The 12,935-nt window shown below is 42.0% G+C and overlaps 1 protein-coding gene across 1 annotated transcript in view; it reads right to left on the bottom strand.

Moving 5' to 3' along the window:
• Nucleotides 1-7,735, bottom strand: part of LOC307079749 (NUAK family SNF1-like kinase 1) — a gene marked incomplete at both ends in the record, with an annotated part of 11,564 nt that extends 3,829 nt beyond the window's left edge. Inside the window, 4 exons of the mRNA XM_079742256.1 lie at nt 276-341; nt 2,298-2,449; nt 2,728-2,848; nt 7,397-7,735. Coding sequence (XP_079598382.1) covers nt 276-341; nt 2,298-2,449; nt 2,728-2,848; nt 7,397-7,735 — 678 coding nt within the window. The remainder of the gene's footprint in view (nt 1-275; nt 342-2,297; nt 2,450-2,727; nt 2,849-7,396) is intronic.
• Between the last annotated feature and the right edge of the window lie 5,200 nt (nt 7,736-12,935).

The raw sequence follows: 12,935 nt of genomic DNA, 5'->3' as shown, positions 1-12,935 counted from the left end.
GATTAAAATCAGTTCATCATGACTTCCTTTAGTAAGATGTCAGCTAGATCAAAGAGGGCCTTAACTACAGCAGTAACTCACTTTGTATGTTCTCTTTGTATAAACTGTCACATTCTGTAACTTTCTATACTTTTGTAATAAATCTTCCATAGGAAGATAATACTTTTCTTTCTCCGAGTGGAAAAAGAAAAGTATTAACTTTTTTCTCCTTGGGGAGTAAGAAAATGCACACATGAAAGCAGAGCGGATAAAAGACATTATGTTGCTGACAGTACCTTAACATTGACGTCTTGATCTAAAAGGATGTTCTCCAGCTTCAGGTCCCGATGGACGACCCCATTCTGGAAGAGATCATAGTTGCAAGATGTTATGCCATGTGGCACCCCTTAATGTTTACAATCAGAACAACACTGGTTTCTCTCAGCTCTCAACAACACACCCTGTTGATCCATAGGAATCTCTCAATGCCTCAGGTTTTACAGAGGGTTTTGGATTGTCAATAATCTCTTCATAATACAATGCAATGCAATTGCCATTCCCCTGTTAGAGTCTAGAGAGACATACAGACAGACAGACAGACAGACAGACAGGCAGACAGACAGGCAGACAGACAGACAGACAGACAGACAGAGAGACACAGTCAAAGAGAGAGTGAGGGAGGCTTTCAGATAGTGGTAAATCCTCGTCATGAGTGAGGAAGTGCTTTGTTTGTGTTAACTAATCTGACATGTTATTTGAGACTTGGAAGACATTAAGTAATAAGCTTCTAAGAACAGCACACAAATATGAAGAGAAAGAGAAAGAGAGAGAGAGAGACAGAGAGCCCTCGGAGGAGAGGATGGAGTGTGTAACATGGGGGGTGAGATGGAGCCAGGTTTACACTATTCTCTCTTGTTTCATACATTCAGTAACACTGAGTACGTAGTTAATTTGAAGAATGGGAGAAATAACCACATCTAAGGGCTTTTGTGACCACCCGGGAATGAATGCAATGTAATGTGAGGGTATTGCCAGATCCTTATACAGTCATTACCTAATGCACTGGAATGATTCTTCCTTCCTTTACCTTACAAATTATACTCTTAGGAATATTCTAATGGAGTAAATGACCTTAGACCTTAGAGATTGTATTAAAATCTGTGTTGGAGCATGTGTGTGACAGGAAGGCATTTACACAAAACATCTGTGTAAACAGTTAAACATTTAAACCTATTATGCTGGAACATTCTTTGTTCCATTGTCTCCGAAGCCCAATCCAGAACCAAAGTGTTGTTATTATTCTTTATAGCTATACCTTAACTTTACATTGAAAAAACATAGCTGTACACTTTGGATTTTTAAATACTGTTACCCCATTTCTCCAGTGCCCACCTTCACATACCCTGCCTTAGAAAGCATAATGAATAATTCAGAAGAGAGAGGAACATTCACAGCTGTTAGTCGCAGTGGGGCAAAAAATAGCTTTCTATGCTCCTGAGAGTGGTGCAGCAGTAAGGAGCAAGACAGAAATCTGCCGCCATGTGGACGCAACACAGGCAGTAATTGTCATCGTCTTTTTTCCACTGTGTTTTGCCTTAGCGCATGCAGTACTTGTATCACTGTATAGCATGTCAGGTAAATGCTCTTTGTTGTTGTTCTAGAGAGATCCCTGTTTTCCTTTTATTTAAAATCCATTAAAAAGCAATTCTCTCTGCTTTGCCATATCACATTTGGAATGAGACGACTTGAACTTGTTGCTTGCAACGTGTGTCATTGTTCAACTGGATCCATTTAGGAAAACTGTAAAAAGGCAAGCCTACATTCTTATTAGCCCTCAAGGCCTTAAAACTTCTGTCAAGTTTTCCTGCGGTTTAAGGATTAGGATTTAGTAGAGTAGAGTAGAGTAGTAGAGTATGCATCTCTCAACTTGCTGCAGAGCATTGAACTCTATGGCATGCAAAAATAATAATACACTTGCCAGCAGCAAATTATGAATAGATTTGTGTAAAATGAGCTTGAACCTATAGGCCTTGTATGTAAAGCTTTGCTATGTGATGGAATGCGACTGTGTTAAATCTAGAGTAGGTGTTTAATCTAATATATAGAGTATTTGTCTGTGCACGTATGGATGTAGAGGTGTTAGTGAGTTTGTGTGTGTGTGTGTGTGTGTGTGTGTGTGTGTTGGTGCATGTTTGTGTGTGCGTGTGTGTGTGTTTGTGTGTGTGCGCCCACGTATGGATGTGGATGTTTTTGTGTGTATGCACATGTGCATGTGTCTGTATGTGTGTGTGTTTGTTTGTGTGTGTGTGTCTACTGACCTTGTGACAGTAGTGGACTGCGGAGGTGATTTGCCTGAAGATGTCTCTGGCTTGTGCCTCCGACAGTCTCCGGTGCTCGTGGACATAGTCGTACAGCTCCCCTCTGCTAGCGTACTCCATCACAATCACAATCTTATCCCGACTCTCAAACACTACGGGAGGGGAAAATAACACACAACTATGATGTACACTTATATTAGTTATATTACGATGCATAGGATAAAGATGTGACGCACAGTGAAGATGACTGAACACTGAACCCCTGATGTTAACCTTTGATTTTAGCCAACCATGGGTAATCTATGACGGAATCAAACCAGCATGATTGGTCCGGTTTGAAAGTGTGATTTGCCACATTATTTGAAGGAAATTGTGTCACAGGTCAATTCGGGTGCGTGTGTGTGAGTGTTATCATCACATGTGATGTCACCTTCGAAAAAGCGTATGATGTTGGGATGACGGAGTGATGCGGTGATCTCTATCTCCCGTTGGATGTGAACTCTGTCCAGGTCTTCGGTGATTCGCTCTTTACGAATGGACTTGATCGCCACCTGTGGAACGGGAGGGGTGTGTTGTTCTTATTATTTAATCCGAACATCATAGCAGGCTCAAGCTTTTGGAGATTGTAGAGGCAAACCATTAATCGGATTAGTGAGGGTCACCCGAGTCCAATACAAAGTGTAAGATAGACTAGAACTGGGTTGTGGTTGTGCATACGCATTCTAACAAGCTCTGTTTGTTTGGCCATTATCGCTGACACATCCCTGGCAATCCTTGTTGCAATCACAATATTCCACAATGGCATACACAGTATAACAGCAGCAAGCACATAGGCTATACCTTACATATGGGCTGTCACCGATCAACCTGCAAACGCACACATCACAAACACACACATACACACACAGACCAACACGCACACACACATCTGCTCTCGAACACACAATGCCACACAGAAGGCCGGAGTATTAGAGGTGATTATGTGGGCTTGGGGGTTGGCGAGGAGGGCACCGTGCCTCTTGTGATCTGAACTCTTGACAGCTGTTCTGTTCACACTCTTCCTTCTTAATCTCCCACACCATTCCCCCGATGTAAGCCCCTATTCACAGAACATAATACGCCCGTATAAGCCCCCCAAAATACTTTAGGATGCAGAAACTCCTCATCCAAACATCACCATTTATGGATGAGGGGGATCAGTTCGGGAATTAGACGGACGATGAATCATGGGGGTGCGCTGCTTTGTCAATTGTATTCCCAAACGGGGATTAAGTGAGTGTAGAAGAGAATGTGAACAGTGATGGAGCACTGGTGCTCTGTACTGTAATTAAATGATAATGCAAGTGGTCGCAATATGCATGCACAACTGCAGGTCTTCATGCCATAAGATGTTACTAGATCTGCAGTCTGCTCTACAATGGTATACTGCTGTCTAGTTCAAGTTCAAGCTCACGTGTATTTCATTGTAAGATGCACAGAACAACACAGATTCAGTCACTGGAAACAACCTATTTAGAGAATAATATAGTCATATCTATTAGAATATAGACTGGTGCGTTCCCCTGACCGTTAGGACTTCATATCAGTCGTGGTGGTGGTGAGGGTGAGGACTCCTGTGGTCAGCATACTTCATGCAGTTTGCCGACAAGTCTTTGGAGATTTTGGAACAGGCCGAAACCTTTCGCAAATTATTAAATTGAACTGATTTCCCCCTCTCCATTTAGACCCCACTGGTCTCAACCAATGTTACGTTCAGTGACCATACCGAAACCGCATGTGCGTATATAACAAATTTGTCTTCTTTGTCCTTTATCGTCTCAGCCAGCCTAAATTATATTTACTTATTTTGAAGTACGCTGCCCGCTTCTGAGTCTCCAAACAGAATACTTATGGACGGGAATCAAAAGGGACCTCCCGATAAGAAATGATCATAAGCTAACGATAGCTAACTGAGTTCACATACAATATGTAGTGCAATTCTGTAAATATTGAGATTCTTTAAATTTTGCGATGCGATATTATATTATATATTTCTGTATGGTTTTATATTGTGTGTTCAGCCATCTGCCATCATTTTTCATTACAAGTGTGTCCGCACAGAACAAAGAAAATGCAAATGTACTTCAGGCAAATCCAGTATATTGCACTCTGTAGGAGGCTACCGTTACTTTGCTCCGGCTAAGACACCATTGACGTTTGTGGCTTTTTGTTTATTTTGGATGTTTTCTTTTTTTTGTGGGATCGGCAGACCAAAAGGAGAACCATGGCGGAGGCATGGAGCCCCAGAGTGTCTCCCAGGGCCACTCGCTCGGCTCACACATTCTCCTGCTGCCGGAAGGAATTTGTAGCCATTGGAGGAGACTTGTTTCACACGCTCTTTAACCACACTTGTTATGTAACACGCATGCTGCACATGTATGCACGCACACACATGGACGCACACACATACACACACTTACACACTTACACACACACACACACACACACACACACACACACACACACGCACACACACACACACACACACACACGCACTCTCACTCAAAGAAATGAGAGGAAGTGAGAGTATGGGAAGGGAGAATAAAGAATTAAGCTGCAGATATTCAGAGCTGTCAAGATGAAATATCGTAGCTTTCAATCGATTTCAATGTGTGTGTCCTGATAATAGATTGGTTGAATAGATTTCAATGTGCTTGCCCTGATAAAAGATAGATAGTCGGGGGATATTTCTGATAGGACACGTGGGGAAGGAGGCGTGTGTGCCCATGATCTCACCCTTGCACACTACAGATACAGTACAGTATGTGTTTGTCTGTGTCTCCATACAGATGAATGTGTATGTGAGACTGTGTATCACTGGATTATCCTTCCCAGTGAAACGTTTACACAGTCACCGTTTCATTGCTTGGCTCAACAATGAACAGTATGTGCGTCAGATGAGCGCTGAGGTAGAGTCAACACAATTAACACCCTGTGTGATCGCATCAAACTGAAGTAGCCATGCATTTCTATGAAGACTTTTTGCAAAGCCACGTGTACTTCCCACTCAAGGAACTTTGACTTTAATTGTACAGCAGTCTCGGAAAGACAGTGTCTCAACACAGAACATTTTCAACTTGGTTAAATGTTACTTAATGTTACTGTACATGCCTAACATTGAGTGTTTGTGTGTGTGTGTGTGTGTGTGTGTGTGTGTTTCTGCGTACGTTAGAAAAGGTGTGGATTGAAAGGCCAACCTCTTGATCACATCAAGTCCTGTTACAACCACAGATGACGCACGTACACACACACACGCACACACACACACACACACACACACACACACACACACACACACACACACACAGACACACAGACAGACAGACATACACACACACACACACACACACACACACACACACACACACACACACACACTCACACATCCCAAAGTGTGACTTTCATTCAATCTTAGGTTAGCAACTGCAATACAGGCAGAAAGACTCCTACTAGACTGTTCTATGGGTCAAAACAAAGAGAAACAAATGAAGTTGTGGAAATGTCTGCTATAGTAACCTAGTGATTATTCTCTAACAGTCCTTCCACCGTTATCCACTTATCTCTCTGGATAAGTCCATGGGCATCAATAATGTTTTATCTTTGTCTCCATAGCTCTCTCTCACTTACTCACTCAACACTGCCTCTCTGCTTCTATACAGCCCCGCCCCCCCCCCCCCCCCCCCCCCCACACACACACACACACACACATCATCTCTTCTGCTCTGTCTCAGACAACAGACCCGTGGTCCTGTTTCCAAAAATAACGTCAGTTTTGTTTCAAAGAATTTGTGGTATGCAATGAGGAATTCACCTCCGACCCTCACCCACCACCACCAGGCCCTCTAAATCACCTCCCCATATTGTTTCTATTAAAGCTCCACCTATTCCTTGTTTTCACTTGACACCACTACCTACGGCTGGGCTATATGGATGAAGATATTGTCATAATACTCGTGGGGAATGTCGATAAATATCCCGATAAGCTTTTGTATTCAAATACCATTCTAGACAGTCTAGCTAAGGGCCATTCCATCAAGAATGGAAATGTAAACGTAAACTATCTCTTTGGCATTCCAAACCTCGTATTGATCATCTGAAGAGCATGTCTCCATTCATGGTTTACCACGCTAACCCTGGGTCTGGCCATGAGTTGATATCTTAATTTCATGCAACACAATTACATTCTAGAAAATAAATGATAATATTGAAATTTTGCTCTATGTCGGTCTGTCTTTTCTCTGTCTATCCATCTGCAGACTCCTTCCCATCATGAGTAGCTGATGCAGAGAACCTGAAAGGGTCCTCGTGTTTTACTTGGATCCCCAGTGTCATTTGGCAAAGGGGTAAAGGGGTGTGGTGGGTCACAGAGTTTATATTGTGCTCTCAAAGGAGTGAAGGATTACAAACCGACATATGTAGACATAAACCTGGGATTAATTGAAATAATCTGGCAACAAATTTAGTTTTTAACATCATTTTTTTTTTGTTCCCCAATTGTGATGTTGCCTATGAAAAGTATTTGTTTGGTCTGTATTTTTGTTTCAGTGTGTGTGTGTGTGGACACAAAATGCTTGCAATCGAGGAGCATGTCAGAGACTTGGAGGGGGGACCCCCATAGTTTTCTATTGTTGCAGAGTGAGTGGGTCACATAACAGGTATCTGTAGCCCTGGCAACACAGGGATAACGTGCAGCATGCAGTAGCAGCCCAATGGCTGACCCACAAAACTGTTGTTCTTAAATTTAGGCTACATAACACTGTCCTACGCTTGGACGCACACAGAAGTACGCATGCTCTCTCTCTCTCTCTCTCTCCCCCCCCCCCCCCCCCCCCCCTCTCTCGCTCTCGCTCTCGCTCTCTCTCCTCGGGCATCCCTCGTAGCACCGTGAAGGATTGTCGGATTGTCTTAACGCTAAAATGCATGTTAAAACCAAATGCTGAGAAAAGTGCATGATTTTTGGAATCTGTTCTATCAGTGTCAGTTTCTAAACCACCACCGTAGTTTGTGCCGGTCAGTCTAACACCAACAAGTCACCATAAAAAACATCAAGTGTTTCTCACTGTGTTTTGGGTTGTCCTCTCCATCGCCTTCTTCACTTTGCCATAGGTCCCTTTACCTAGAGTCTCCATCACCTCGAAGCGGTGTTTCAAATTGTGCTTATGCTGATGCGTTTTCACCTCCACCGGGGTTGCTGTTGTTGTTGTTGTTATGGGTGTTGTTGTTGTTGTGGTCGCCATCAGACTCCGCACACCGCTGTTGCTATTGTAACCGAGATGTCCCGGGGAGACCTCGCCGGTGCCGGACTGGTTGCAGGTAGACGCCGTTAGCAGGCATTGGACCTGGGATGGGTCACTGGTATTCATCGTGCCACTGTTGCTGCGTGCCTCCCGCCTGCCCATCTTCTCTGCGCACCTGTCACTTAAGAGTGCTTCTCTGAACGGAACCAGAAGCCAATAGAGTGACGAATATTAACAGCTGTGGTGAGATGTTATAATGAAAAGACTTTTGTCTGCATCTAGCCTATGTCGTGGAGGCTCCACGCTCCACTGCATTGTCGTCCTCCTCCTCTCCTCTTAAAGGGCAGAGTAGCGGAACAACTACAACCCCAACGATGATGGGAGCGATGGGTGGAGCTACCTCATACCAATAGCTGTCATAGCAACCGAAGGGCTAATTTAGGGACCTTTTGGGTCCGCTCCACCGTCGACCAACTGTTGGGGAACGCTAAGAATTCCAGTCAGAGCGAGGCAGCCTCCTTAAGTCAGCACTACTTCCACGCTTTTGACGTCAAGGCTGTTCAGTCATGATGTGTCGCAACGGTTTATCTATTAAATTATTGACAGGTTCGAGAACATAGTATGACACATGATAATGCAGGAATATTTTTTATTGACTCATAAATAATAACTTTTCCTTTCAAATGTCTGTCCCTGTAGAACAGATAACAAAACAACACATTCAATATAAGTGTCGTTTGCATGCTTCTCCCATCTTTGGTCTACATATACCATAAAAGCTCTTGGTTCATGAAAAAAACAATAGAATAGAATAGAATAGAATAGAATAGAATAGAATAGAATAGAATTATTGTTGTTGCACAGAGAAAAGCACAATTTACTGGCCAAACTAACGGAGCATTCAGACTAATCAAACAACCATTAAAAGTGAACAATTCTCGAAGAGTTAAGGTGAAATATATAAATATAATATCTTGCTGAAACCTATAAAGCAATAGGGTTCAACCTCCATAGATGTCCACCTACCATGGTAAGAATGGAGGGTTGACATGACGTTGACCTCTTGTTCAAGAAGACTAGACTGAGGGTGTGAGCTGGTAGGGAGGGAGGCTGGCCTACAGTCAGCCTCACTGTCACGCCTGGCTGCCCCTCCATCCACCACAGGGCTTCCCAGCACTTTAACTACTTGGGTGGTTTGGTGGTCATCCTGTGTCTGCCTGCATCCGTGGGAAATAAATAATTATCTATCCCCCTGATTTCCAGTTACACTGAATAATCGGCGTGAGTCAGCGGCGCCGGCCTCGGATTGTGTCCATTGTGTTTCTGCAACAGGCTGCATGTGCAGCCGCCGTTGTTAGACTCACATCACCAAGAAGGCCTGAGTCACCCACTGTCATTGGCCACACACACATAAGGCGGGAGAGGAGGAAGAGGAGGAGGTCTGGGAGAACTCAGACATCCTTGATGAGGTAGGGATGGCTGGGTCAATCATCACCTGAGAAGTATTTGGACCGAAAGGCCTCCTGTTAGTATTTTCACCAGACTGATTGATGGTGGAACCCATGGCTTCTCGGAAGCCAGACCGACACTAATATATTCCAGAATATAGCATCACAGGACTACGGAGAAAGCCTGTTTGAGAATCATCTATCCGTTTTGAGTATCAAAAAAAGATTGGATCTTTATTCTTTACTTTTTCCCTCCTCGAATTATTACTGCCACCTAGTGGCCCCGGGTTGTAAAGGGTTGAAAACGAAGAGTTTGAGTTTGAATTGAGATAATAAGATATAGCCAACAGAAAAATCTCCGTAGAACCTGAGGAAAGTTTGGGCAGATTCATAGGTGTAGATGTATCCTTCTTTGCTAAAGATAACACACACACACACACACACACACACACACACACACACACACACACACACACACACACACACACACACACACACATACACATCAAAACACACATAATAGGTTCAGACTTCATCCATCTTGCGATAAACATCTACAGACATATCTGACCAACAGAATTATATTTTTGTTGTAAAAACGTTGATTCCGTGTACCATATCACCATATAATTTCCTCATATTTTCAAATTATTAGTTTAGTGCAGACAACCTAACTTTTTATGAATTTAAAGAAAATAATTAAAAAATAAGGTGTAATATGAAGGTATAGTGGACTAATAACATGAGCAGCTTGTTGGAAATCTCTTAACCAGCAGTACTAGAAATGAATAAAGTCAGATGTGTGAGATATCTTGTGGGTGACATTTCTAGAGTCTATTGTTATCTTTGACATGGACAACCTGCAACAATGTTTTAATAGACCAGCAAAAATATAATGTCCTAAAACTTTTTTTTGGTCTATTTTTTATGCTATGTTATTGTACACATACATTCTCAGAGGTGCAGTTATTTGTCTAATGTCTGTAGTAGTAGAGAATAGTACAGAATTGGAACGATATTTAATACTCATGGAGAAGTACCTTTTCAACGTGAACGGATTTTACAGTCACTTCTTAATAACAATAATGCACTTAGTTCAAATGGCAATTAGGACATAAAAGTAAATGAGAAGGGGGGGGGGATTCAACGTAGCAAAACCACACATACAGACAAACACAAACACACACATAATCGTAAAAGGTGTGTCTGTTTTCCAAACTGCTGGTAGGCTGTCACTAACCATTGTTTAGTTAATATGCTTGTATAAGCAACACATGTTTTAGCCAATACAATTTGAGAATGAAAATGTAGCCTTTGGACACCTGGAAAAATGACATAATAGTCAACACGTTTTTTTCTCTTCTGTAGCAGAAAGGTTCGCAATAAATCATTTATGTGTGTATAAACATTCACTTGGAGATCTCTTTTTGTATGTAGAAATCATTAACTCCATTTTTCCTTGCAGGGCTAAGGCACAGACTTCTTGATCAAGTGCTGAATTCCTTCAACATTTCCTCTGATGGTTGGCTCTGTACCAAACACTCAACAAACACAATATATATCAGATTTCTTTGCTTTCTCTCTTTTATTTTCATAGTCGATATATGTAAACAACATAGCCTTTTGAAATGCACTCTTTGACGTGTGTGTTAGGGAGAGAGAGAGAGAGAGAGAGAGAGAGTAGTAGGGGGTCAAGGTGAACAGCCAATATGTGACACCCAAAGAAGAGGCCCCTTAGCAGGGAACACATGGAGACAGTACCTAGGTGGTAAATGGTGGTTAAGTAAAAAGTTAACGATTTGCTTCAGAATGTAGCAGCTTCACTCAAACTAAGTGTACAAAAACAGAACGTCATTGAGTTGAGTTAAGCAGAGATGGACATGCAGTGTTATGTGAGCAGGGAGGGGAAAGCATTGTTGATGTAAGCATTAAACTTGTCACATTGGATTAAAGCGGTGCCTAAATGTAAATGTACTAAAATTTATTTACTAGAATTATGTATGGACTTATATTTTGACTCAATTCATTCCAAAGCAAATATTCACCTTTCACTTCACAATATCTACGCCTGAATTCCCTGTGTTGTATTGTATTATTTTCTGAAAAGGCTTTTTAATACAACAGTGTCAGAAGTTGACGTTATTCTTTTTTTAGTTTTATACCTTTAATCAAGTAAACAGTATTTATATATTAATATCAAGTATACACTATTTACATATGGATATCAAGCATACAATATTTCAATATTCATATCAAGACTTTTGTAATGGGATTATTATTATTTTTTTGAAACTTTTTAATTACTTTTACATTCTGTTTCTCTAACTGCCATTTGTTGATGTGGCTTTTCCCACATCAACAAATGGCAGGGGGGGGGGGCTTATCAATCCAACTGATAAGGCACGGCTACGTCTCCCCCTTTATGACATCTGTCGTGGCAATTTCTTTAAGAGATATGCGTCTAGAACAGATGAGACTTCACACTGCAATTGTCAATGATCAAATCAAATAATATTGACCTAAAGGACAGAGTTTCCAATGAATGAGGGGATCCCTGCTCCCTTCGGACCGATTTACCGCAGGCACAATGGTTAACGTTAGATAACGCTAGGAACAGGTAGGGTGGCTAGTGCAAGGGAAAGTAGACAAAGCTTAGATGATGAAGGGGAAACCACATATGGATTTATCCATCACACATCATGTGGGGAGCAGAGGTGTCCTCAGCATTTCTGAGACCTGTGCCACTGTATAAGAAGTCCTTGCTTCTTCCAATGCGTTTGACTTCTCCTTGCGAAGCTCTGAGAGAGACGCACGGTGAACTCCCATCTGAGGCTTCAGATTATTGTGAGGCCTCCGATAATTTAATGTTTGTTGTATGCTGAATGTTCTAGCCATCATTTAACATTCTTCAAAGTCTGGTCTGATGATTTCAGATCTAAAGGTGAGTGGCGGAAGCAAGTTAAAATGTAAGGCTGGGACCTGCCAGTGGTAAACTATTTCTGCTATTGCATATCAGAAATAGATTCACATCACATCACAGACATGTGACAGTCAATCATAATATATATGTCAGACCAAAGGGCACTACAACTAATGAAAAGGAAGCATTTATCATTGATATAGTGCTATATTGAATAAATGGGGGAAAAGGTGTTTGGGTTGAGGTTTGAATGAGGTGGGGTTGGCAGGTAGCGCCAACGAATCGATACTGCAAATTACTCATTCACGCGAATCCCTATTTAAAAGTTTTGTGCAAGTGCATTTTTTGGTTGAAACAAACGTTGAACGTGTAAGTTTTACTTATGGGTTTCCACGTTGATAAAAAGTCATGCTTAATTCTTTGTTATTGTATTTTGAAAATAATAAATCAGTAGCAGCTTTCCATTAGGAATGTCGCTCTTTATCTGATGACGTGAACAGAGAAGCGTCGTAAAGATAAACCTTTATGAGTTTTAAAGAGGAAACAGGGGCGCCATCGTGTCACCAAAGGTCACACACCAAGGACTCGGCTGGCGTAGTATTTTGTTTTACCTATCCTACTGTCCCGGGGGTTGACCCTTCGGTTTGGCCATGGCTGTGTGGTCAGGCGATCTCCAAGATAGCCTATCAGCGCTGTCTTTTTTCCTCAGGTTAATCATCGCTGGAGCACAAAAGCTGCACTTCAAAATCCCGCTAGCTTTGGGAATAAAGAATCGGGGACAGAGGTGGGGTGTCCTTTTTTTCTATAAGTAGGACCAGAGGGAAAGTCCACATCCACAGTCCAAAACGCCCAGCAGCACAACCAGGAATACAGAACATCGTTATCTTTTAGTTGTTGGTGTGTTTAAGACGACATTGAAATTGATTCGATTCGGAAAAAAAAAAACACCGCCAAGAAGTTGAAGTTGATAGAGAAAGCACAAAAAAACATTAAA

Source organism: Pollachius pollachius, assembly GCF_949987615.1.
Source record: "Pollachius pollachius genome assembly, chromosome: 8".
Taxonomy (NCBI): Eukaryota; Metazoa; Chordata; class Actinopteri; order Gadiformes; family Gadidae; genus Pollachius; species Pollachius pollachius.
Note: the sequence above shows the minus strand (reverse complement) of the source record. Positions and strands in the feature narration are given on the sequence as shown.